At 33.6% G+C, this 25042-nt stretch overlaps 1 protein-coding gene across 1 annotated transcript in view; it reads left to right on the top strand.

Moving 5' to 3' along the window:
* The window catches only part of LOC123563740 (TPR and ankyrin repeat-containing protein 1-like), a 46850-nt gene extending 24160 nt beyond the window's left edge, over positions 1-22690 (top strand). The window contains exons 21-30 of the mRNA XM_053525254.1: positions 1446-1573; positions 7221-7326; positions 8060-8281; positions 8486-8652; positions 9816-9983; positions 10168-10332; positions 11042-11130; positions 11855-11997; positions 12424-15464; positions 17298-22690. Coding sequence (XP_053381229.1) covers positions 1446-1573; positions 7221-7326; positions 8060-8281; positions 8486-8652; positions 9816-9983; positions 10168-10332; positions 11042-11130; positions 11855-11997; positions 12424-15464; positions 17298-17474 — 4406 coding nt within the window. The 3' untranslated portion in view covers positions 17475-22690. The remainder of the gene's footprint in view (positions 1-1445; positions 1574-7220; positions 7327-8059; positions 8282-8485; positions 8653-9815; positions 9984-10167; positions 10333-11041; positions 11131-11854; positions 11998-12423; positions 15465-17297) is intronic.
* The last annotated feature ends 2352 nt before the right edge of the window (positions 22691-25042 follow it).

Below are 25042 nucleotides of genomic sequence, written 5' to 3'. Positions count from 1 at the left end.
GTAAAACGCGTCTATTAAGGAATTCGATGTACAAAGTACCAATTCAAAGTGAAAAAAAAACCTTTAAGAAAAACTATGAAGTATTAGTCAACAGCATGACAGAGGAATATGTCCTTTATATTTTATGGGAATGCCTTTTGTGTTTTCTTTATCGCATATATTCAACTTAACTCCAAAGTATATCGAGAAATGCATTTGTAATAGTTGGTGTCTCATGTTTTTGTTTAAAAAATATTAACTGTATTATCTTTCAAGAACACCATCAACAATAGAATACGTTGATATGATTATTAGCTCGACTTTTCTAAGAAAAAGTAGAGCTATTGCACTCGCCCCGGTGTTGGCGTCGGCGTCGGCATTGGTTAAAGTTTTTGATAAAGTCAAATATCTCTGTTACTATCAAAGCTATTGACTTGAAACTTAAAATGTTTATTTACTATCAAAGTCTACACCAGGAGAAACAATCTCCATAACCCTGTTTGAATTTTGACAGAATTATGCCCCTTTTTAACTTTAAAATATACATGTATATTTTTTTTTTGATAAAGTCAAATATCTCTGTTTCTATTAAAACTTTTGACTTGAACTCAAAATAGTTATTTACTATCAAAGTCTACACCAGGAGACACAATTCCCATAACTCTGATTTGAATTTTGACAGAGTTATGTCCCTTTCTAACTTGGTTTTTTTCATTGGCAAAGCTCTAATTCAGTCAAGCACTGAGAAAAATCGTGCGCGTTGTCTTACGGACAGCTCTTGTCATTTTTATTTCCTCTCATGTATGATTTACAATCGTGCATTGCATACTGACATCATTTTACATAAAACCTAAATGTTCGGAGCAACACCAACGAGTTTTTACATTGTTCACATTGTTTCGTTTTTTATCGTAATCGCACTAATATCCATGCGATGATTATATTAATTGAAATGTTTTTATCTAATTTTCTTTTTTAAAACCTCTTGTAAAAGTCCTGCCCTTTCGGACAATTGATATCAAAATGCTCGAAAAAAACGATCATAATTACGGATAAATTGAATGGGCGGATTAAAAGAAGTAAGGTTCATTCTAAAGTTTGAAATCTCAAGGAATTTTAATCGAACTTCAACTTCATACGTTAACTTCGCAAGAGACGTTGAAGGGGGAGGCGAAGGTTGAAATCTCAAACTCTCTAATGTTACCATGAAAACTTCAAAAGAACCGCACATCGTTTACATGTGTCTATAAGTGAAACTTGCAACCTTTATTTAGTAACGTAAATATATTTAGGTTTAAAAGAAAGCAATATATCATTTTTCCATACGGAAGTTCTGTAGTCATAGTTTTAAGTACAAATTATAAACATAATAATTGCTGAAATAAATGCTTCCCGACGTTCCGAGTCAAAAAGTGTACGTGTAACTGTTACTTACTGTTCTACAGTTGATTTGATTTTCTATACAGTATATGACGAGGAGGCCAGAGACAGCCTTCCAGAAGAGCTGAGTTGTGGACTTGTCCTTACCATATTTGAATCAAAAGGACTCGAATTCGACGATGTTTTGCTGTACAATTTCTTTAAAGACTCCCAGGTATAATATACGATAGTTGTCATTATTCCATAGCGTTACTGAATGTATATTTATAGCAGTTATAAAAATACTCGGTTGCCACACCTTTGACCTGAATACAGTTTTGGATATATATACCTCCAAAGGAAACAGATCCAGAAACTATAATAACTTCGTTCGATGTCGAATTTCTCAATTCGAATATTACTCACGAATTAGGACATGAGGCTATATCATACTGGCTAAACAAACGTCCTGACGAAATACAACATAGTTCAAAAAAGATTTTTTATCAGAATCAGTATCATTTATTTGGAAGAATGACACCTTTATTTTCAATAACAAACATTATAAAACAATTTAAAGGAACCGCAATGGGGACGAAATTTGCTTCAACATATGCTACATTAGTAATCGGATATTTGGAGCAAAAACTATACAATAAAGTAGAGGATGAATTTGGTAGTGAATTTTCAAAGACGATTGGAAGAGATTTCTTGACGACTGCTATATGGAAGAAAAGTGAAGAAGATCTAGACAGGTTACATAACACATTAAATAGTCTGAATGCAGCCATAAGGTTTACAATTGACAAAAGTAAAAAAAAAACTTCCTTTCATATAGTTATCAAGGAAATATGCGCTATACAGACCGACATCTTTTATAAAGCGACAGATAGTACGACATAGTTGTTATTTAGCTGCTGCCATCCAAGACATACAAAAGCCAGCCTTCCATTTTCCTTGGCAAGACGCCTAAAAGTTATAGTTTCAAACAATACTGTCTCACCAAAAAATATCTAAAACTGAAACAATTTCTTAAAACCCAGAAATATCCAGAACATCTAATTACTGCAGGGATAAAAAGGCTGAGGAACTAGACCGCGAAGTAATTCTCTCCAAAACAATTCATACAACAAAAGAGGACATGATACCATATATCAGTACATTCAATTCACTAGACCCAGAAATATTTGGACAAATCAGGACAGACATTAATGTAATGAAACGTGACAGTGTTATGAAGGAAGTTCTTTCAAAATATAAAATATAAAGTTAAAGATAGTCCCCGAACCTTATAAAAACTTCTAACAAGAACAAGGTTTGATGAATAGGACAAAACTAGGGGTAAAAAAGTGCAAACTGCCGAATTATGGTCTATGCCAGTATCTTTTGGAAGGAAGCACATACTCCTTTAATTGTGGAAAGACACTGCAAATCCACCAATCCATGACATGCGATGTGAAGAACGTCATCAATGTAATACACTGCCAGGGCTGCAAATAAGAATATATAGGAGAGGCTTCGGACCGCGTGACTCTACACAACCAACTCATACGCGATGCCATTAGAAGAGTTCTTTTTAAGCAGTCACATTGACAACTGTACAGATGTAATACCAAAATACAGGATTTTCCCATTTTTCAAAATGTTCACAAATAGTATAGTTAGCAGAAAGTAGAAGGAATTGAACTTTATAAGACAATTAAAATCTAGACTGAACAGAGACGGTGCAAATAACAACAAGAACAACATAAATTAATATATAAACAATTAATATTACATATCAGAGCATCAGAGACGACAACGCCATTTAAATTCGTCAAATATAAAGACGACGTCATTTTATTAGAGTAACCTCTCTTGCAACTTTCATCTAGGGACAACGTCGTCATTGTTAATGAACGTTACTATCCTCCTGATGATCATTTTGTTGAAACCGGTCGAAGAATATATATATATATATATATTATGTTCATGTATTCCGCCACAAAGATCATACAGTTTCTTATACAAAGTCACCTTTGTAAATCTATTCACTTTTTGAATATAGCTACAGTCACTGTATGGAAACTTCACCAGTAGCCGTGTGTTTGGATCTGTTCAATATGGCCTCTCCCGAGCAAAAAATATCAAAAACATCACGTAAAATTTGATGTTTTCTAAATTAAACACATAATCTTACAAAAAGATGTATTAGGTATTCAGTTTTCATTGTAAGGTTTATGTTTCTCGATATAAAAAGATCAGATTATTCCAGTTTTAATTACTAAGTGATAAAAGCGTACAGATTATGAGAATCAAGAAGCGAAAACGAACTTTTAAATGGTGTTATCAGAACTCTTGTAATTGTATCATCATATAAATCAGTTAAAAAGAAAGAAGAAACATTTTCTGACGTATCTTGTCACCGGTCTCTAAACTGAAAGTATAGTGTTTTTGCAAAAAATACCATCGTAAGTCAATCATATGTATCAAGTAAAGTGTGTAACGGTTTGGATACAAGTAATTGAAAAGCAGTTAACGGTTTTGATTTAGAATATGCACCGGTTTGGATAGCAACTTAATTTACATTCCTGAACGAAAAATCGGTATCAAAGTTAATAAAATCATATACAACCAGATCTAGCTCATTCATTAATTTCTGACCTTTTGTATGGGTTGCATAAAATCTATGGAAAGAAATAAATTGAAGGTCATAAAACTATAATAATAACAAAATAAGTGTATAAACGATTCGAAATTGATTTTTTACCTAGAGTAATTATTATTTGGTATTGGCGCATAAAAATGTGTTACATTGAATAACGAATTTATTTCATGGAATAGCCAGGTACGTTAAATGAGTTCTAAAAAAACAGCGTAAGAATATTTGAGTGCCAGGGTGGTTAGATATCAAAGTCGTTCGTTTTTGAAAGCCTGGGTTCCATCCACCGTCTCGAGGGTGAGTTGATTGAATTCTTTTACAATAAATGTTCATTTGCTTATCATATTTGTCAAATGCCTGTTTAGAAGAGGAATTAGTAAATGCTTAGAAAATAGGTCGAAAATAAACAAAAACGTTTGTTTGCCCTTTTATCTACCAACTTAAAAAGCAACCCCTGTGCACATTAGCAGTTTCAATATTCCAAATCTTGATTTACATCAACTTCTTGAAGAATACGAAGGGCTATTGCACGCATCCGTTCGTCGACTTCAGCATACTCTTTGCTAGTTATTTGTAATATCAGTTATTACTAGTGGGAATTTATTGAAACTAGTTTTTCAATGTGATGATCTGACATGCAATACACATGTTCCACAATTCTAGTTTTTGTGGGGTTTTTTTTGTGTTTTTTTTTTCACTAATGTATAACTCTTTTCCCGATTCACTAAACTGAATTTTGTACTTTTTGTACTTTTTGTACGTACGCAGGTATCTCATTAATCAATAGTTAGGAGGATCTAACATGCAAAGGAAGGTTGTGCAAGTCTGACTATAACTTCATTGCAGAGTTATGCCGCTTTAGTGAGCTAACACACATACTGCTATAGCTTTCGTATGTAAGCAGGTACCTCACATACCGTTTTTAAGAATGAAATGATGCTTCAAAACATCTGTTCACTCTAATTATTGGACATGCAATGCACAGGCTCAAAGATTCTCCTGCCTTTTCAAAACAAATATGTATCGCTATTTTGACTTGACTTAGCAAGTTATATGTAAGCAGGTACCTAAGTGGTATTCAGCATCAGAAGAGGAGAACCGCCTCGATAGCTTAGTGGTTGAGCGTCCGATTCGAGCGCGGGAGGTCGTGGGTTCGATTCCTGGCCGTGTCATACCAAAGACGTGTAAAATGGTACCAGTAGCTCCCTTGCTTGGCGCTTAACATTAAAAGGGAAACTGGTCTCTTCTCTCATACTCTCGTGGGTATGGATTCCATCAGGAATGATGTTTCGAGAGTGAGCAATATAAGTTGTAGAACTTCTTTCAAAATCGACCTTAAATAAATTCTGTATGAACTAAAACATAAACCTTACCAAAATTCTGTGTCCTTTTATACTTGTTTATTTCATTGATTCATTCAGTTAGCTTTATTTGTGACATGGCATTTGAATAGTTGACTATTATACTTGGTGTTTGCCCTTTTTCATCGAAATGTATATTTATATGCAGTCATGAAATTAGAACAGAAGCCAGTATATAATTAAAAAAGCTAGTGAATCATTTCCTTTCAAAAGCTCTGTTTTGAAATGCGAGATTGGGAGACAGGAAACAAAGCTTTGTAAATGTGACCTTACTATTGAACTAACAATTATGCATAATCAGCAATAGTATTCTTACACTTGCAGCCGATCTTACTTATTAATAGGCCTGTGTGTTGAATTTCCCACAAAGATTAATGGTGCTGACCATTGCTTTTCGTGGCCATTCCTCTCCCACTGGTGTTTTAGATTGAACAATTTCACTGCTACGCTTGAGAAAAGAAATTATAAAAAGGGAAACATATCCAATAGGAGTAAATCATGAAAGCCTACAGCAGTGTATGCATAGATGTGTAAATTATTAAACTCTCATAATATATAGACATACTACAACGTATATGTAACATAGAAGAAAAAACATCAGGACGTCGCAATGGGACTGTCAATAGCAAATAAAATCTATAAAAAGATCCTTTGGATATAAGGAATGCAGCCAAGAAGAATAATAGCAGACTCGGTTTGACTGAGTCTGTTCATGAGAGGTAATGAAATGTGCAACACTTCTCAAGCCTTCCAGCACCGGCCTAAGAAGAACTCTATTACACATATGTTGAATGGACTCCATGATCCAAAAATACCAGAAAATATAACACTGAATCCCCCGCTGGGGTATAGACCTGTTAGTACATACTGAAAGGTGACAAGATGTACCAGTCGTGTGTTAGCCCTGTATAACAAACACTATATTTTAAAACTGTCGCTTAACGTATGTCCGGCAGATTATAGAGTTATGTCTTCCACAGGTAAGTGCTGAAGCAAATATTACTTGTGAGGTGTACGTCAACGTGTAGCGAACTGAAACAATCTTCAGCATGCATTAACACATTTTTTCTGGTCATCAGCAAGGATATGTGTATACACATTTAAAAAGTTGTTAACAGTAACACCAGTTTGATTGAATACACTAGAAAAAGTAACATCCATATTGATCAACATACGAGTATTTTATAAGCATAAATAATTAATATAATCTAACATAAATGGTCTGTCCGAAGACATATTTGAACATGTACCATTGTAAAACATGAAATAATACTTAGAAACAAATATTATTTTAAAATTAGCTGTTACAAGTGTTAGTCTAAACCGCAAATATCCAAAGAGATTAAGTCATCAAAACCGGTGTACACTTGTTATCAAAACCGTTACATTTATGTTTTCACGACACTGTATACGTTTTGAGTTCTTTTGAAGCTTAGGTGCTGTGTACATATCACAGATTATGCATACTTACACTACTAGAGATTGTCAAATAGTACATTTGTATCCGTTTAGTCCAAATAGTTTGATTTTATAGATAATAAAAATGAACTTTGGAACATCTGGTGCGAAAATGAACAATTTCCATGAGTTTATAAGATATATTTGTGCTAAATACGATTCCGGTCGCTATGTCAGTCAGGCGATTACTTCTTTGGTCATTACCAGTGTTACTGAACAGTTTGGTAACGAACGTAGCAAGACGTATTAAATATCTGTAAGAACTTACATGACCTTCCGTTTCGTTGTTTTTTTGTTTTTTTGTTTTTTTTTTTTTGCTTTGAGTGGCCATATTGGACAAATCCAAACACACGGCTACCGTTGTAGGTACCATACAGTGACAATAGATACATAAAAAGTTCGTCTTTTGTAAACTTTTGTAGGCTTCTAAAGAATGGCGGGTGGTGACAAAGCACTTGGAAAAGTTGGCATCAGAGGCTACAAATAAGTCATTGCAACAAAACGAAACATGTGTTATGATTGATCAAGGTAGTGTCACATGACTTACTAATTTTGTTATAAATCGATTTTAAATATATATTCGTGTAGAAACCGATTTAACTTTAAAGGAGAGTAGACAGGTATTTGAAGGCGAATTTTTAAACATATGTCCGTTTATTATTCTGTGATATTTGCGCAACCACACCCTCATCCCCACCCCCAGCCTGTGCACTATCTGCCTATAGGGTAAATCCGACCGGTAGTTAATTGTTTTGATTTCTGTCTTCTGGTCTATTTGTCGGGCCCGTAAGGTTGTTTCTCTTGATGCTCTATCTTCTGCAAAATGTGCGCTTCACATTGTTAAGGTTATTTTTTATATAAATTTACAACGCATATTTTTGTGCTTTTACATGCCATACCTTCTGTTGTCATTGCCTATATAAGGGATTCACCTGGCGGGAGTTACATTTTTGATACTGTCCTTTGACTTTGAAACATGTAAGGGATTGAAAGTGTGACTTGATGAGCACTATAAACGGGTTAAGGATCCCCAGTCACGATTTTGGCACTGACCATTCTAAGGTGGTGTCCCAATATTTTCCTTCACCCGTTCGTTTTGTTCTTGTTTTTTTTTATCTGTATGCGTACGTGTTAATCATATGCATGTCCGCGTGCTTCGAGTTGCGGACTGGGGATGCTCCGGTTTTTGGAATGCGGCTTTCCCTCTTTTTTATTTGTCCTTGTTTTCTATATGTATAACTTGTAAGTCAATCATTTACAGATGTTCTGTCATCGAAAGATAGACCTAGACCCTTAGAATTTGATCCCAACCAACACAAGATACTGAATTATGAACTGAAGCAATTGTATACGGCCTTGACACGGGCACGAGTGAATGTTTGGATTTTCGACGAAGATAAAGAGAAAAGAAGTCCAATGTTCGAATATTTCAAAGCCCGGAAGCTTGTGAAGTCTGTTGAAATAACAGAATTAAACGAAGAAAGTAAGATAAAAACATAGCAGACAATAATAAGTAAGAAGCAAATATTCAATAGCTTTAAAACATACATAATATTATGATTTTTACAAACCTCTGAAACGGGAATGTTTGATAAGTAATCGTCAAGTAAACGATTTGCTCAAGTTATAAATTTAAAATTCAAAATGCTGAACAAATACCTGATCAACTAACTTTTTCTTTTCTTAGATTTGTCCAATACAATATTTGTGGAAAAATCGAGCATGCAAGATTGGATACAAAGGGGAGATTATTTTTTGAAAAAGCGATTGTATTCTGTTGCCACGAAATGTTTCCGCAAAGGCGGTGATCATAAAAAGGAAATGCTTGCACAGGCAAATGACAGAGCCTTGGTGGTAAGTCAACTGACTTGTATAAAATAATAAATCAAGCTAACCTATGCGATATTTATCGTTATTGTCGATGCTTTAATGACGTTCAAGTGTGATGAAAAAAATCAATTATATATAAGTAAAGACACTTTATACGAACGAATCAACACCACAGTATAAGACACAAATTACGACAACAAGCAAGCATGCAAATTTCACAGCAAGTCCACTAACCCAATAAAATTAATTTCGATGCTGCTTTATATACATATCCAACATTTGCATATATGCTCAAGAGATATACCAGAGAACCTATATCTGCTCTCTCTGAAAATTAAATAATTTTCGAGGATGCAATAAATCTATAGAGTCAATTTGCATTAAGAAAAATAAGCTGACTTCCCATACGTGAGATCCGCGAGGACAAAAGAGACCTGAAATTAAATATTATTAGATTTATTAAATATCTGTTTATAAATGTCCAGAATATTTCACATTGCTCCTTTTTGGGCATTGTGTTTTCTCTGGGATCCCTTGAAAAAATATCAAGTTCGTGAAGTTTGTACCAAAATCATATTTGGTCATTTGGAACCATTTACTCATTCAATGAATCTGCATAGAATTCCGCAAAAGTCCGTGCTAGGGGAATGTTGTGTCTTTTATGAACAGACTCGATTATAATGAGTCTATTTTCGTGATAAAACTCAGTCTGGTATTATTTGACCTGGTTCCGAATCACCGCAGCAATCTTTAGTGCCGTATTGTGGCTATGAAATCTGCCCAGTCTTCGATTTTGGGAGCAGGGAGTCCACTCAATATACATGTATCTGTATAACAATATTTCGCTTTTAAGCCGATGCTAGGGACTTAATGGTTGTCGCTAATGTTATTACCTCTCATGAACAGACTCAGCTGTTTTACCTGGCTATTTTTATCATTTAGCTTATGCTTACTGAAATTTCTATACTTATATAGATTTTATCATAAAATACAAGTTTCAACAATTTTTGAGAGAACATCTTTTGTAATACCTAATAAAATTTAAGTCAAGGGAGAAACGTATTATTTGATAAAATCAATACATACTTTTACCACAGTTAATCTAAATAATAAATGATATGTTATTGAAACAATGGTTGCTCCAAATACCACACTCTTGCGATATATATCTATTCAAAATGATTTAGGCTTCAAGAAGAAGATATAAGGTTAAAGAATTCAGAGAAATGAAAGCTGATTTCTTATTTGCCGCCGAAATGTATTTGAAATGTGAACACCTGTCGGAAGCCGCCAAATGCCTTGGTAATGCTAAAGAAGTGAAGTTAGCTACAGATCTTTACGAAAAGCTTGGACAGGTATCATATACATAATACTATTTACTCAAAAATATATGTTTAGTTGACCAGCATTTGACAATTCAAGTCAAGTCATGTCTTTTCTAAACTTGGTATTTTGTTAGTTCAAAAAGATTTACATATTTTGGTTGGCATGCCTTGTAAAAACATAGCATTCTGACCAACATAAATGTTTTGTTTACAGTATGACAAGGCTGTTGAGCTGTGCAAGAGAAACAGACAGTTTGTAGAATGTAGCAGTTTCTATGAACGTTCGGGAAAATTCAGTAAAGCCGTTTCCATCTTGTATGAAAATGAACGATACGGCCTCGCCCTTGACGTAGTAAACCGATACAAAATGAAAGAAATGGTATGAAAATTAATTTATTTTAGCCAGTAAGATATCTGTACGATTGCATTGTTGGGAGTTAAATGGTTGGCCTTAAAAGACATTGAAGAGGGCACATACAGCAAACATGTTTACGGTCTGTAGCATCTGTGTTGAAAATTGGCTATAAGGCTTCGAGATAAAAGTCGTTTGGAAATGCTAAAAATGTCAATGTTTTGATGCATTACTTCTCATAAAACACTGCCTTACAACATTGCTCTTTTGAATTTCAGTAAAGTCATGGCTAAAAATGAAATGGCCATTGAAAATTAAGGAAACAGCTAACCTTGTGTTGGCGTCATTGGGGTATGCAATAACTCAAGGTTATAATGAAATGTACATTGTTGATAAATTTATCTAGGTTTAAACAATATTTATTTTTCAAATATGCATTACATACAAACATATATCAATGTGATAGGATTAAGGAATAAGCTAAGTTTGTATTAAAACCTCTATCCTGATTTCATCGTAATTCACTGGTCTAGTGTTTAACTGATTAGTATTTTGTTTTAATACACCTCTCCCCAGACTAACTAACCAAGTCAATTATTTAGATAATGAACACTTACTGATTTTAAGTATGATTTTTTCTAAAGTGCTACATACTAAGGGTATATTTTATTTTTCCGCTGGAAGAAGATAACTAAATGTTATGGTAGTTAACATAATTCAAATGTATTCTTAAAAGGAAATAATGAAGAACGGCAATCGATCACCTGAGGAGCTTAGAGCCAACAGACCTGACGCCATATATACAGAAGAAAAAATATGTCAGAGGTATCGTAACATTTTTAAGCCAGACTATTGAAATTTGAAGATTTAAATAATGTATACTTATGTTCATTCTTTCGCTTTTGAGTGTAGCTCCGTGCCATTGAAACAATATTTTTTCTGTTTGGAAAAGTGAAAATAGCAATTTAATTTCACTGATAGATTTCAGTAAGCATAAGCTAAATGATAAAAATAGCAAAATTAATTATCAGGTTTGCAAAAGAACATTACATTATTATTTTAAATTGTAATTTTTAGAGGTAATAATGTCTATAATCTTTTAATATAAGTTTAATTGGTGTTTTTCTGAGAGGTAAGCAGTTCAAAGGTCAAGCTCGTATTAAGCTTTAAATTTAAAACGTTTAAAATTGTCAAATTTCACAGGACGATTGCATGTGGTCAGTATATGACCCCTATGAATTTGGAGGTCAGTAGGTTGAATGTTAGGTCACAATGAGCTTTAAACATCTAAAACGGCTTCCACTCGGCTTGACCCTACTGACATAGTCGATTTTGAGCCACATTGCATGCTCGGAGTTCAACCCTTTTACAGTTTGCTTCTAAACAGAACTCATATGATATATTTCGTCGGGCATTTTCTGACGTTTCTTTTGTTAACCTTCTGAATCTTTGTCCTTCACCTGAACGGCATCACTAAAAGCAACAACTTATCAGTTCTGTGAAAAATATTATGAATGTGCAGTGTCTTTAGAAATAATCTACATTATAGGGCAGCGGAAGAATTCCATAGACGCGGTAATACCAAGCGCATGCATGAGGCTGTCAGTAGATTTCGATATGAGGGTGACAAGATAGAGTTTTACAAAAGAAATAGATATATATCTGACGCTGCAAACAAGTTAGCTAGTACAGGTACATAACTTTTGAATATAAATAGATAATTAGTTTTGATGTTTTATTCTGTGTACATTTAGTGTTATTTGGTTACTTTTTTCATTTAAAATACGCTTTTATCAATTATGTTCATTTATACATTATACACCGCTGTATAGTTTGATTTTCAGAAGCTGCGTTCTTTGAATATAGCCTATAAGCTCCTATGATCTTGCACTGGATACTTTTACATGTTGTGCAAATGGAACTATTTTAGTTTCTAGACTTAAAGATGTTATTTAAGTTTTAAGTTTCACATTTACGGCTGAATTCGGGTCAAAAGCAGTAAAACAACTAAATTATTTAAACTTAAGTTCAGATACGTCAGGGCAACGATAAGGATGATTATATGAATCAGGGCGTGTCACTTCTGTTATTGCGAAATAATATATATATATATTCTAGGTCGAATACCGGAGGCTGTAGACCTGTACCTAAAGTATGGCAACTTAACAGATGCAAGAGACATGGCAGAAACGTCGAAAGATGACAAACAGATTGCAAAATGTTTACTTGTAATATCTAGAATTACTATAGCAGACAAGCCGCAAAATTATGACGAAGTAAAGAAAGATTTAGAAAAAGCTCTATCAATATTTAAGACATGCGGGGACAGAGACTTATCCGGACAAGTGATGCTTTTGCAAGCCAAACTGTATAACGATGTTAGATACGTAATGTCTGCAGGGAAAGAGTTTAGTGAATCCCGTCGATATATTAATGAAGCAGGGTATGTAGAATGCTGCAATGTGCTTAAAGACTTCATTGGTAACTTCATTGATAAAGATTATCGAGCGCGTATAAAATTTCTACTTAAAGGCGCTGATTGTTTGTTTAAAATGTGCAGCAATTTGCTCTTGAAAAGAAAGTCTTCATATATAGATGCTAATGTGGAGGCCCATTTCCAGGCATATTGGGAATTTTATGGAATAGTTCAGCAACTGCATGGTAGGCTGGTGACTTTTCCGAGAACGAAACCGCTATGTTCAAAAATGTTGCAAGATGTTTCCAAGTCGAACAATATTGAGTTTCCAGGCTTAGAAAATGATCGAAATATTCATATGATTGTACACTATTTGTTGAAAGAAAGTAAACCATGGTTAACCTTGGTAAAGGTTACATTATTAGAACAAAGAGACACATTACAAAGATGTAGATCGTTTCAATTAGGACGAGAATGTACTAATAATGACTGCAGAATGATACACGCAGCACACAAACCTTACACCTATAAGGATTTGATTGAAACTGATTTGCTTTTAGCCGAATATGAAACATACACCAATGAAGCAGACGGCATTTTGAGAAAATATAGGAGTTCGTATAGCCCAACTATCAAGGCTGTATTAGGTTTCATAAAATCTGCAAAAATTAATGAAAATGACAAATACAGGTCATGTCATTTCATATTGAAAGATTTGCTTCAAGAGACTGGGCATCCTTTGATTCTTGCCGAGGATAGCAGTCAATTCTTAAAACCAATTCGTACAAATAAACTTGTACTTAAACATATCAAGCATTACTTGCTCAACAGGTGGCACGACAGTATATCTGGTGGGAAGAAAATTAAAAGTAAAGCTGTATATGAAACGGAAGTATTCCTTTTGTTTGAGTTTTCTTACCATCTTTTTCATTACTATACCTGGAAATTTGGCTTCAAAAGAACACCAAAGCAAGAAATGCTTAATTTCGAAAATACTCTTAACAGTGAACTACTGAAAGACGGAAACTCAATGGCAATTGAAGAACATGAGCAAAACTACACTGTAATGATAACTTTACCAGACAAAAATTCACAAAACAAATCGCCATTTATAACTTGTGTAGCACATTGGTTTACAGATGCCTACGAACATTTGACAAGTGGTGACCCCTTTCAGGCTGTTTTGTCCTTTGGAAAATTTCAAACTCTGTTAAGTCAGCGTAAACTGCAAGATAGATCAAAAGCTGGTCTCTATCCAGATGTTCACCATTATTTGCTATGGCTTGAATTTTACACTAGCCTTGCATTCTTCCTCATCGCCAGTATGAAGTCGCAGGTAAATAGAGAGTGTACCTTCATTCTCCCAAACAATTACCTAGCATTGATGCATTTCATCGAGTCTACGTTTCCAAAAGGCTTGATGCCTATCAAAGAAGCTATATCAGGATGGGCAGCAAACAATAAGAAACCATTACCTGAAATTGATATATTTGACAGGGTGAAAGGCTTTGCATTTGTCATTTCTGGCCAAGCGCAAAAAATGAAGCTCCTGAAAATAATTCTAAAGAAATGCCAAGAGAACGACAGCAATTATGTACTACTGGAGAGATTCCTTATACTTAACATGACAATGTTATGCAATATAGGGAATAGCGTACCAGTTGTGTGTGAGGAAGGTCTCGTACATTCTGCACACCAAATATTATCTATGTCTGGCAAATCAAAACGACTGATGACTATTCTTGAAGAGGAAGAACAGTTCAAAGGAATAAAACATATTGCTGATTGTCCAGAAAAGTTTTTAAGAAGTCGAAGTTTCGGCGAAAAGCTATTGGCTATACAATGGACTCCACAGCAACAAGGAAGATATACTGTATTACCATTAGACGCTACGTCACTGCCATCAACATTTTTAAAAGAAAAGTCCGTTGAACCCGATGTCGAAATGCAAGATTTTGTTGAAGAATGTTTGCAGGATGATGAACTAACTGAAGAAGAGACCAAAAATACTGAAACTGAACGATATGAGATACATATATCCGAGGCTGAAACCCAAGAACAGTCTGCTACAAACATTGATATAGTGTCATCTAACTATACCCTTCTCGATACATACGAAAATGAAAACAAGGAAAACTATGCTTCAAGCATTCAAGTAACATCTAATGATATCTTTCTCGACTCTGTATGGATAAATGAACAAGGCTGTTATGTTTGTGGAGTTAGTTTTGAAAGTAGCTGTTCAAGTAAGGAAGAAAATGAAAATTCAGCTGAAACTAAAGGGAGCCACGCGATGAATAAACTGGAAGATTTTGTTCATACAGAAAAACATACGCAACGACAAGACAGTCAAATTGACAACGATACTTATACAGAAATGTTAGTAAAAGCAAAAATGGAACACGAAAACGATCCGCTTCATTTTGAAAACATTGTGGTCTTCAAACGCTTTAAAAACATGTATGAAATTCGTTTAAAACCACTTATCAATCTGGTTCGTGATTTTCTTGAAAATAAGGACTACAACTTGTCTGATGAAACATACATTTCAAAACACTTTGAAAAATACAAAGAAGAAATACAAAGAATGAAAATAAACCATGACAGACTAGAAACAGAGTATAGAGAAATTTGTCGAGAAAGAAAGTGGTCTGCTAAGCAGGAATGTCTTGATCAGATAGCAGAAGAACTGCAAAGCGACATGGGCTTGATCAAGCCTTACGTTGAAGAACAAACATTATTGGTAAGCTTTGTACTACTAAACAAAACACATTCGATTACATTGTTTCGAAAGTATCATTGAAATTAGAAAATGGCACAGAACCACATGAGGTTACTTTTAATTTGCCGCATTTTTTTATATTCGAGAAATATAATTTCTTGATTTCCATTTGTTTCGGCGGACATTAAGATAACTGTTAGAGATATATTTTGAATGATTTGTAGTTTTGAATAGTAGTTCTGTTATATCTTTTGATTTTAAATTTCAAATATTGGAACTTACCTGGTCTTGTTAATATCTCTAAACTTATGGGAGCATGGGGTCCTTGCAATTTATCTTCATAAAAGAGAATAACAGTATGGCGCTTAAGCCAATACTAATGACTTGACGGATGTTGCAGAGTAATTGCCTCTCAAGAAGAGTGAGTGAGTGAGTGAGTTGGGTTTTACGGCGAATCGACACAAAATTGTCATATATCGCCGAGAAGAAGTCATATTGCAAACGCCAACTACAAAGTATAAACATTGATGTAAAAATGTAAGACATATCCCAAAACATCCATGTAAAATGTAAGGAACACTATGAATAATGTAAAACATATCTAAAAACATCCATATAAAAATGTAAAGCATATTTAAAATCAGTTATGTAAAAATGTATATACATATGTGTTAAAATATCAGCTACAAACATAATAATATTGCAAGATGTAAATAATCTAGCTTAGATCTAATTCAAGCCCTATAAAGTCTTAATAAAACCTTGCTATCGGCTCCCTAATCAGTATTTGAAATTACCTTTAAAAGATTCAATGACTTCAGACATTTGGCTTTTACGTCTGCGTGCTGTAGGTTTCGTTTTGGGGAGGCTGCGATTTTGGTACGTGGCATTCCCTGTTTGATAATTGTCCATGTTTTTTTCAAGTATTTTATATGCGGCACAAAGGAAAGCTTTTTATCAAAGATAACACCAAGACATTTTGCTTCGTCAACAACGAGCATTTTTGTACCATTTAGAAAAAGCTCAGGGTCACATTGATGTTTCCGTAATTGACAAAAGTAGACACACTGAGTTTTCGATTGGGAAAATTTAAACCCATTTTCCATGGCCCAAGTTTGAACTTTATTCAAACACTGTTGTAATTGGCGTTCAATCGTATGCATATTTTTGGAACGATAACATATCAAAAAATCGTCAGCATATAATGAATAGTCTCTACCTGGTAACAAACATTTCACAGTATTATTAATTCTGATGCTAAAAAGTGTGACAAATAAAATAGAACCTTGTTGAACTGCCTGTTCTTGCTCAAAAGAGTCAGAAAGGGTATCACCAACATGTGCTTTAAAACTTCGATCAGATATAAACTGTGATATAGACATAGTCAAAATGAGCATAATATATATTTCTCGTTTTCGCGATCTTTGCCTTAAAAGGATCTGCATATAGATCTATTTTACCAGACTGAGTGTTAGTTAAAAGTTAAACCCATGTTCATGACGCGACCTGTTGATAGACAATATTAGCTAATTGAGACATTTGACAAGTTATTATATCGCATATAATGGGTTTGTTTTGAAGGCTTAATTTAGATTCATTCGGGACATATGCTTTTAAAAGTATCAGAAACAACTGATTTCAAAACGCTGCTTGTGGATACCTAGCTTAATATAAGAACCCATTAATAAAGTTAGTTTCAGAACCCATGATACCTTCAAAAAGTGATTCATTACTTTTGAAACATACTTACAGGTTTTCAAACAGATGAATGTGTGCTACATTGCAAATATAAATATGATTTCAATTTGCCTCCAACACTCAAGTCGTTATTTAAAAAATATTTGCTTTTTACAGAAACATGATAAGCAAGGTGCGGTTCAAACAAAAGAAAATGCAGCTTTTGGAGAGGAAAAAGATGTTGATGAGAATGATTTTGAGTGCGTTGTCCCCGAACCAGTAACACGAACAAAAAAGTACAAAACAAAAAAGGAAAGACGTGATATCAAAAAACAACGTGGAAAAAAAAGATGAATATGAAAACTTCGAGCGTTAATTGTAATGAAACGTTTTGTTGCTAACATATATTTGTTTCAATTACTCAAAGTGAGAAATAATACCTTATGACAATAGGTCGAACGAAATGAAAATGGATCATCCGTAGTATAGAAACAACATTTTAAGGATTTATAGTTCGCAAAAAATGTTTTGTAAAGGACCATACATTCTAAAGTAACAAACATTTATGCATATTTAATCATGTCGCTTGTAAAAATGCTTATGATGTATATATTAAATTTGTGGCTAGTTTTTGAGAAAACTGTGGTTTTATATCACATATGCACGAGTGTAAACGGCCCTATTGCACAATTGACAGGTCCGATACTGTGCTAACTGCGTTCTTCTTCATGTATGTTTTGCGTCTGTTTGTTATTTCTGTGTTTTCATTATTCCATTGAAATTTTATTTGTGTATATGTATGCTCATCTAGGAGCTTGTATATAAAACTGTACAACATGCGAAGTGATGTATAGATGACAGCGTTCTTTGAGTATTTTTCTCTTGGACCTTTAAAACTGTTGCCTACTATACTGACAAAAATTACACGCAAAAGTCGTTATTTTAGATTTTTATGTATGAAAAAATGTGATACATGTATCTAGAATTTTTTTACATTTTAATATCAAGGAGTGTGTATGTTTTTTTGGGGTATTTATATACATTCAATAGAAAGTCCAACTGTTTTAGATTAATCTCTTAAGTGATATATTTTACTAAACCACTGAAAATCAAAGAGATAAAAATCTTTGATGTGACTTGTCTGTCAAGAGTACTCATTCCTTTAATAAAACTTGTACTTTATGTTTGCACACTCTTGTATCTTAATATAACAAAAGTAACTGAAAAACAGTTGAAAACGGCATAAAATCCAAAACAACAACAACAACAACAAACAAACAAAACTAACAGTAATTTGACGGAAGAATCGTTAGATATAAAGTGTCAATATCAAATTTTTTAAGATATACAATGCAAGAAATGTTCAAATTGGCTGTGACATCTTTAATTTAAAATAACACCATTTTTGAGATGACCGGTTTAAACTTTGCGATCAGTTTCTAAGCTTTTCATGTTACAGTGTGTCAGAACTTTGTGTACATTGCACTTTGAAATATGTAAATAATTCCTTTCAGAATTCTTTATAAAAAGCAATTATCGAGATAGACAGAGTTAATTGTTCAATAACTTAGGTTATATAAGTTTCATTATAGCTTTTGATAAAGATATATCTTTTAACTTCTTCACTTTCCATGCAATTCATTCTACGTGCGCTATCGACAGTAAAATTTTGTTCAAATTTCTACAAAACAATCAGTCGTGCAAATTAACGCGTCTGCTACATTATAACTAACTAATCTATTTAAACTAGGCGGGTGTGGGGGGGGGGGGGGGGGGTCACTGACTTCAAATCATTTGCCCCTCACAGCAGTAGGTTCATAAACTGGTTTAGGTCGTAGAATCCTTTCATATGAGGAAGCCATCTTGCTTACTTGTGGACGTTCGGTGGTTCTACCAAGGCCCCGCCTGAAATGATGCTAGGACGAGCACCTGGGGTCTTTCTCCAATACGTGAAACAGGAAAGTAATATGATCCGTGTCGGTTAAATTTGTAATCGAATTTTGAGATCTAATGAAAGCATGAAGGCCGTATCCAATTAAACTGAGATATACAAAGTTATAGTATTATAAAGTAGAAAATACAAACATATATGTATGATGTATTTACATAAAACTGGGTGGCTTGTTTTAATGATTCATCAAGAGCAACACGTTATTCTTTGTTTTCAAGATTCCAGCTTCAACCCTATTCACAATTAGTTTAAAAAGCACTTTGTAGACCGAGTCTCATCTAACAGACTAGAAATTGAAACAGACAGGTGGTATAGACTTGTCCCAAGTCCTTACACTGAAAGAAAATGTCATTTAGCATTGTAATACATTAGAGGATAACTTTTATTTTGTATAAGACTATGTGCTTTATAATGATTCGATAAAAACGTATATAACGAAATATTACTGGTCAAGATCAAATAGACCACGATTAATTGAATTAATGACTTTCAACAATGTTTATATTAACAAGAACTAAGCGATGTATGTACATAAAACATTTGACGTTAGAAATCAACATTGTTGTTATTTAATTTATCATAAATCTCAAATATAATACGATACATGTATACCACTTTAAGGCTGGTCATTTTAACTTTTTGGGGTTGAACTAATTCCAATATAAACGTTTTCGTGAGGAATAAACAGTACGGAAAAAAATTGAAACACCAAAAAAAATCCCTCAAAAATATTATGGAATCTTTCTGAGATATTGCATACTAAACGTAGCCTACCGGTGCTTGATAAAAAATCTAAAAGCATTATTCTTCCTTGATATCAAAGCAAACATTTATGATATAGTAGTATGCCAATAGTCGAACACAACAGCATACATATTTCTAAACAAACTCGTCGGCATTGGAGTTAGAAAATCAAACGTCGATAACAAGAATTAACATTCATAGGGGATTCGTAAAACAAAAATGTATTCACAATGTTACTTTAGACGGGAGCGGTACTTGATTAGATCAATACTTGCTCGAAATTCATACACAGATACAGGTATTATTTGTAAACTGTTTCTTTAACTGCTTTTATGTGATCCATGCATGTGAAAAGAAATAGAGAACAACAGGTTACTATCTTTTGGGAAAGGGTTTCTCAGACGAGGTTAGATATGGTCCTGGAAGGAGCGAGCCTAAGAAATCCCTTTCTCAAAAGACAGTTACCTGTTATTCTATTTATCATGCCATTATTAATTAACACATTTTATCCTACCGTCATGCGAAATAAAGGACAAAACATAGGGGTAGAATAAAGTTTGCTGTTTTGCCGGACTTCTTTTTCTTTCATTTTTTTTTTCAAAATGGCGCCATTTTGTTTTTGAGAATAACTGCTAAACACATATTTATGCAATTATTTTTATAAACGTGCCCTTATTGGGTACATTAGACCATGAAAATAATTATGGCGTATGCCTACCATATTTGCAATCACCACAGAAAGTTTTTATAACGGGAACGCTCGTAGAAAACGGAAAATGACTCATGTATAGCGTTTGTTCAGGTTTTTAACTCTGTGCACTTACATCAAGGAATATTGATTCTGGAATTGAATGTTATTGAATAAAATTATCTAAGAAACGGTTATATCTATTTTTTTCTGCCAAGCAGCTTTATAGTGTGTGTATTTAAATCACGTCTAACGTTTGCATGGTGAGAATGGGTGTCAATCTTGCAACTGAACTTGGATAAAAATTCACTTTGCAGCAAATTGAAATTATTCATTCATGTTCAGCAGAACAGCTTTTGTTTTTCCGCTTTTATTTTATAACCGGTGGGATTTTAAAGACCTATTTCAGTGCAGTATGAGGGCGTATTAATTTTTAAAGGCAAGACAGACACAATCTGATGTCCTTGGACTTTACCATAGGTTTACACAGTGTAAAGTGTTTTCAAGTCACTGACCATAGAAAGGCTGCTTTTCTCAGACAGGCTTTATCAGACAGTTGTTATAGTAACGGCATGATAAATGATACTTAAAGGTCGTTTGATTGAATTTCTTTAAATATGTCTGCAATACATTGCGTAATCAAAATCTAAAAAAAATGTACCTAATTTTCATAGTTTGGATTAATTTCATTTTAGGAATTTTTACCTGTATTGCATAAGTAACTAGAGATTATAAATCTCTAGACTGTTAATTCCTACCATAAACCTACTTTGACTTTTCAAGAGGGTTTAAGTTCAAGCCCCACTAGGACTAAACTTTTTTCTTTACATTTCATTTTTCTTGTAAGTTAAAGGTGATTTTTTCAAAACTTATCATTGATTTATCTTACAAAAGGTGAAGTTGTTTACTTGATAAGCCATATCTTGCTGTTTAAAGTGAAATTATCTCCGGTATAGAAGTGCACAGGCTTAGACATCTTTAAAATTACTGTGTTACATGCGGTAAAATGTATTTATTTTGCCTTTACTCTTTAGTTTACATATTGTGGAAGAAATGTAAGTAGGTTTAACTTTTGCCCCATGGTTACTTTTGGATGTAAAAAGCAAATTTTAAAATAGTTTCACAGGACTCGGCCATAATTTTTCAGTATTGGAGCCCACTTTCTGTCCGATTAAATCCTTAAATCCTTCTTGAAGCTCCCTAGAAAAAAATGTTATCGACAGTTTTATTTTGTATTTAATAATTGTCTTGCAACACTTTGAGGTTTCTTTTATCAAAGTTATTGGTATGATAAATTCTCTGTAATCGTCGTACACTTTAATTTAGTTATCACTTTGAAAATTGTCTCTGTTTGAGCGTGAAGAGATATCATTATTTTACAATGTTTTAAAAAAAATGGCACGATGAAAGTTGTTTAAAAATTGCAACACAGTGCGGAAAAAAAATGTTAAATTTAAGACGGTATGGTAAAATGTATGTGGAAAAAAATTGAGTAAATTAATGGTTTTATTGTTTTATATACTAAAATGGAAATTTATTATGCATACTTGCTTATCCTTAATGTTTGTAATTTCTAATTCATTAATTATTCATCAATTAATTAATTACTTTATACAAACTTGTACAATTATAAACTTTATAATCTCCTTCATCCTAAGTGTAAGAAAAAATAACTCTAGTGCACCACGTTTATTTTGCCTGCAAACTTCCAAACTTCTGAATTCCGGAAACTTCCGAACTTTTGAATTCTGGAAACTTCCAAATACCGAACTTTTAGGCTGGTCCGGATATCGTTCAGTTTTTGTTTGTTAAACTGCACTGATATTTGAAATGTGTTCTAGAAACTGATGCTTGGTATTTGTAACTTTATTTTGTTTATATATATATTTATATTTGCATGTATGCTCAAGGGTCTATGTTCTTATGTATTAATCAATAAACCCAGATTGGCATCTGTCGTTAGTCATTAAATGTAAAGCACTTGACCATAACATCAATCCTCTCTAATACCACTTTCTGACAAAAATTACAATATCTCTTACCTCTGTCTTTATCATTGAGATGAGCCTAGAGAGAAAATGGTTTTCTGAGAAAATATCAGTGTCAATTTGAAGAAAGAAATTATTATTATTACAGATTATTTGATCTCAACATACTTTGTAAGTCTATATTAAACCTTAAACTCTACATTCTTATGTCGTCATTTTAAGCTAATAGGATATATTTATTTGTATTTCAATAATTTAACTATATGCTCAAGCGATGGTAATATTTATAAAACAAATTTGATTTAGCTAAATAATTATTAATTTTGATTGGATAATTTGTTACATACTGTCCTGTGTTAAATCTTCACAAATCTTTACAATTGATGTTTGAAAACTTTCCTTGCAACATTTTGCCAATTGGAAAAGCAGCAGTATTGATGATCGGTATATTTTGAAGGATGACGGATGGATAGCTTCTAATTTTTTCCATATATTGCATTAGTTGAAATTACAGATAAGGTTTTCTTAAAACCATAAATATCAACTATTAAATTGTCACCAAAGAGTTGATTATAAATTTACATCTACACGTGACCATCGGCTTCCACTTCGTCCGTGACTTGGAAAGAAACAATAATTGAATAGAGAATATAAATGACCAGTAACGTCACTAAACAAATTATATCAAATGTATGATCGACATCTTTCCAAGTGATGCCTTCCTCCGATATCTAGCTTTCGTCATCTTTTTTTTTATTTCCGGCACATTTGAATCAACATCCTGTTTAACGGTTACTAACGGTACAATTTCTCGTTTCCTCTTTTTACAAAGGCAGCTAAATGATTATGTCTCCACAATATGTCTTCACAATATGTCTTGTCACAATGGAAACCCTGCCTTCTTTTCCGTAGATCTGGAGCGACAAAGTGCTCGTTATCATTATGACTCCGCTGTAGGACAGTAGGAAAAGCCTGTAATAGAAGGTACGCCACAGGATCGGAACTGAACCATTAATCTTTGTCATGAAGACAACAAACGCGAGGAAAGCTGTCACCGCCACTGAAGTTCTCTCTCCTGCTGACGCTGGTATCAAGAAAACGAAACAATTCACACTAGCACCAGACCAGAAAGAATATGCCTCTGTACATGTTAAACCTTACCCTATATATTCTATAAGAACCATGGTCATGAACGGGAAAATACACTACCCAATTTCAATCGCGCATTTCAAACCTAAAACGCGCAGTTCGATAGATGTAATTTGTACCATTTTGTACCGGTCACATTTCTTCAATATTTCTTATCTTAGATAAACAACGCGTAGTTTATAGTTTTTTCAACGTTACACAAAATCTTGGTTAGATTACAAAACCATCCTGATGGGCTGATGTGATAATTTACGTCAGTCGTCGTTTTAGTACACGTGTACGCTGAAATGTGTATATGCAGCATTTTAAAATGTGCAATATGAATTAAATAAACAATACAGATGTGCATACCAATGAATGACTTCAAATTCAAAATCATATCTAAGATGAACTTCATTCATCATTTCGAGTTTTATTATAAAACTTTGAATATTTTGCATTTTGTTTTTGTTTGTTTACATTTCGCCAAACATGTGCACACTGCTGTGACCTCTAGACCGGATGTTCATAAGCGAAGTTCACGCAAGTTTTTTTCTGTAACGTGGACGAAAGCATAAAATATGTGGAGTATCTCTGCAATATGAAATATAGAGACAATGTGACTGGTGCTAGATTGAAGGTAAATTATCGCTTTTTCAGTATGCTAGGTACCCATTCACCGAACTGTGCGTTTTAGGTGAGAAATGTACTATTGTAATGGTTTAGTGCACTTTCAAGTTCACGATCATGGTTCTTATAGAATACCTAGGTGTAGGGTATAACATGTACAGACGCATATTATACCCAGTGAACCCACGAGAACAACGTGGATAATTACATAGACAATCATAAAAGTGTCCCGCCTTTCTTTATAGACGTCATATCGTAGCTCGGAATGGTTGCCTCAAGGTGAGTACAAAATCTCGTGCTTAGAAGTCTCCAACAACCTGTTACGGTGGTAGTAATCAAAGGCTATTTCTCCATCTCCTGCGCTCAAAAACCATGCTGAAAGACAAATACAAACATGTAATTAATGACATGTATCTTATGTGCAAATATGGAATTTAACAGAACTAGGACTACTGTGATTTAAATTTGCAGTAGTACATATAATAAATTAACAGATCACATAATTATTTTATGGTCACACAACAACTGGCATTATAAAATAGCGTTATTATAGTAGTAGCCATACATAATACTGTAGCATGTGTGATTTGACAAGGGTGTGACCATGCTATGACAAGAAAGAAAAAATCTTGATAAAAATTGTTATTGTATGATATTTGTATCATTATTTCTGTAACTGTTTGACGCTGTACATAATTTAAGTACAATTTGTATTTCAAACATTCATCATAGTAACTACATCGTCATTATGAGCGTACACAGTCCCTTTAAAAGTAACATCTAGTTAGAATAA

The sequence above is a fragment of the Mercenaria mercenaria genome, chromosome 2 (assembly GCF_021730395.1).
Source record: "Mercenaria mercenaria strain notata chromosome 2, MADL_Memer_1, whole genome shotgun sequence".
NCBI classification, from domain to species: Eukaryota; Metazoa; Mollusca; class Bivalvia; order Venerida; family Veneridae; genus Mercenaria; species Mercenaria mercenaria.
The sequence above is the reverse complement of the archived record's forward strand: the minus strand, read 5'-3'. Positions and strand labels throughout refer to the sequence as shown.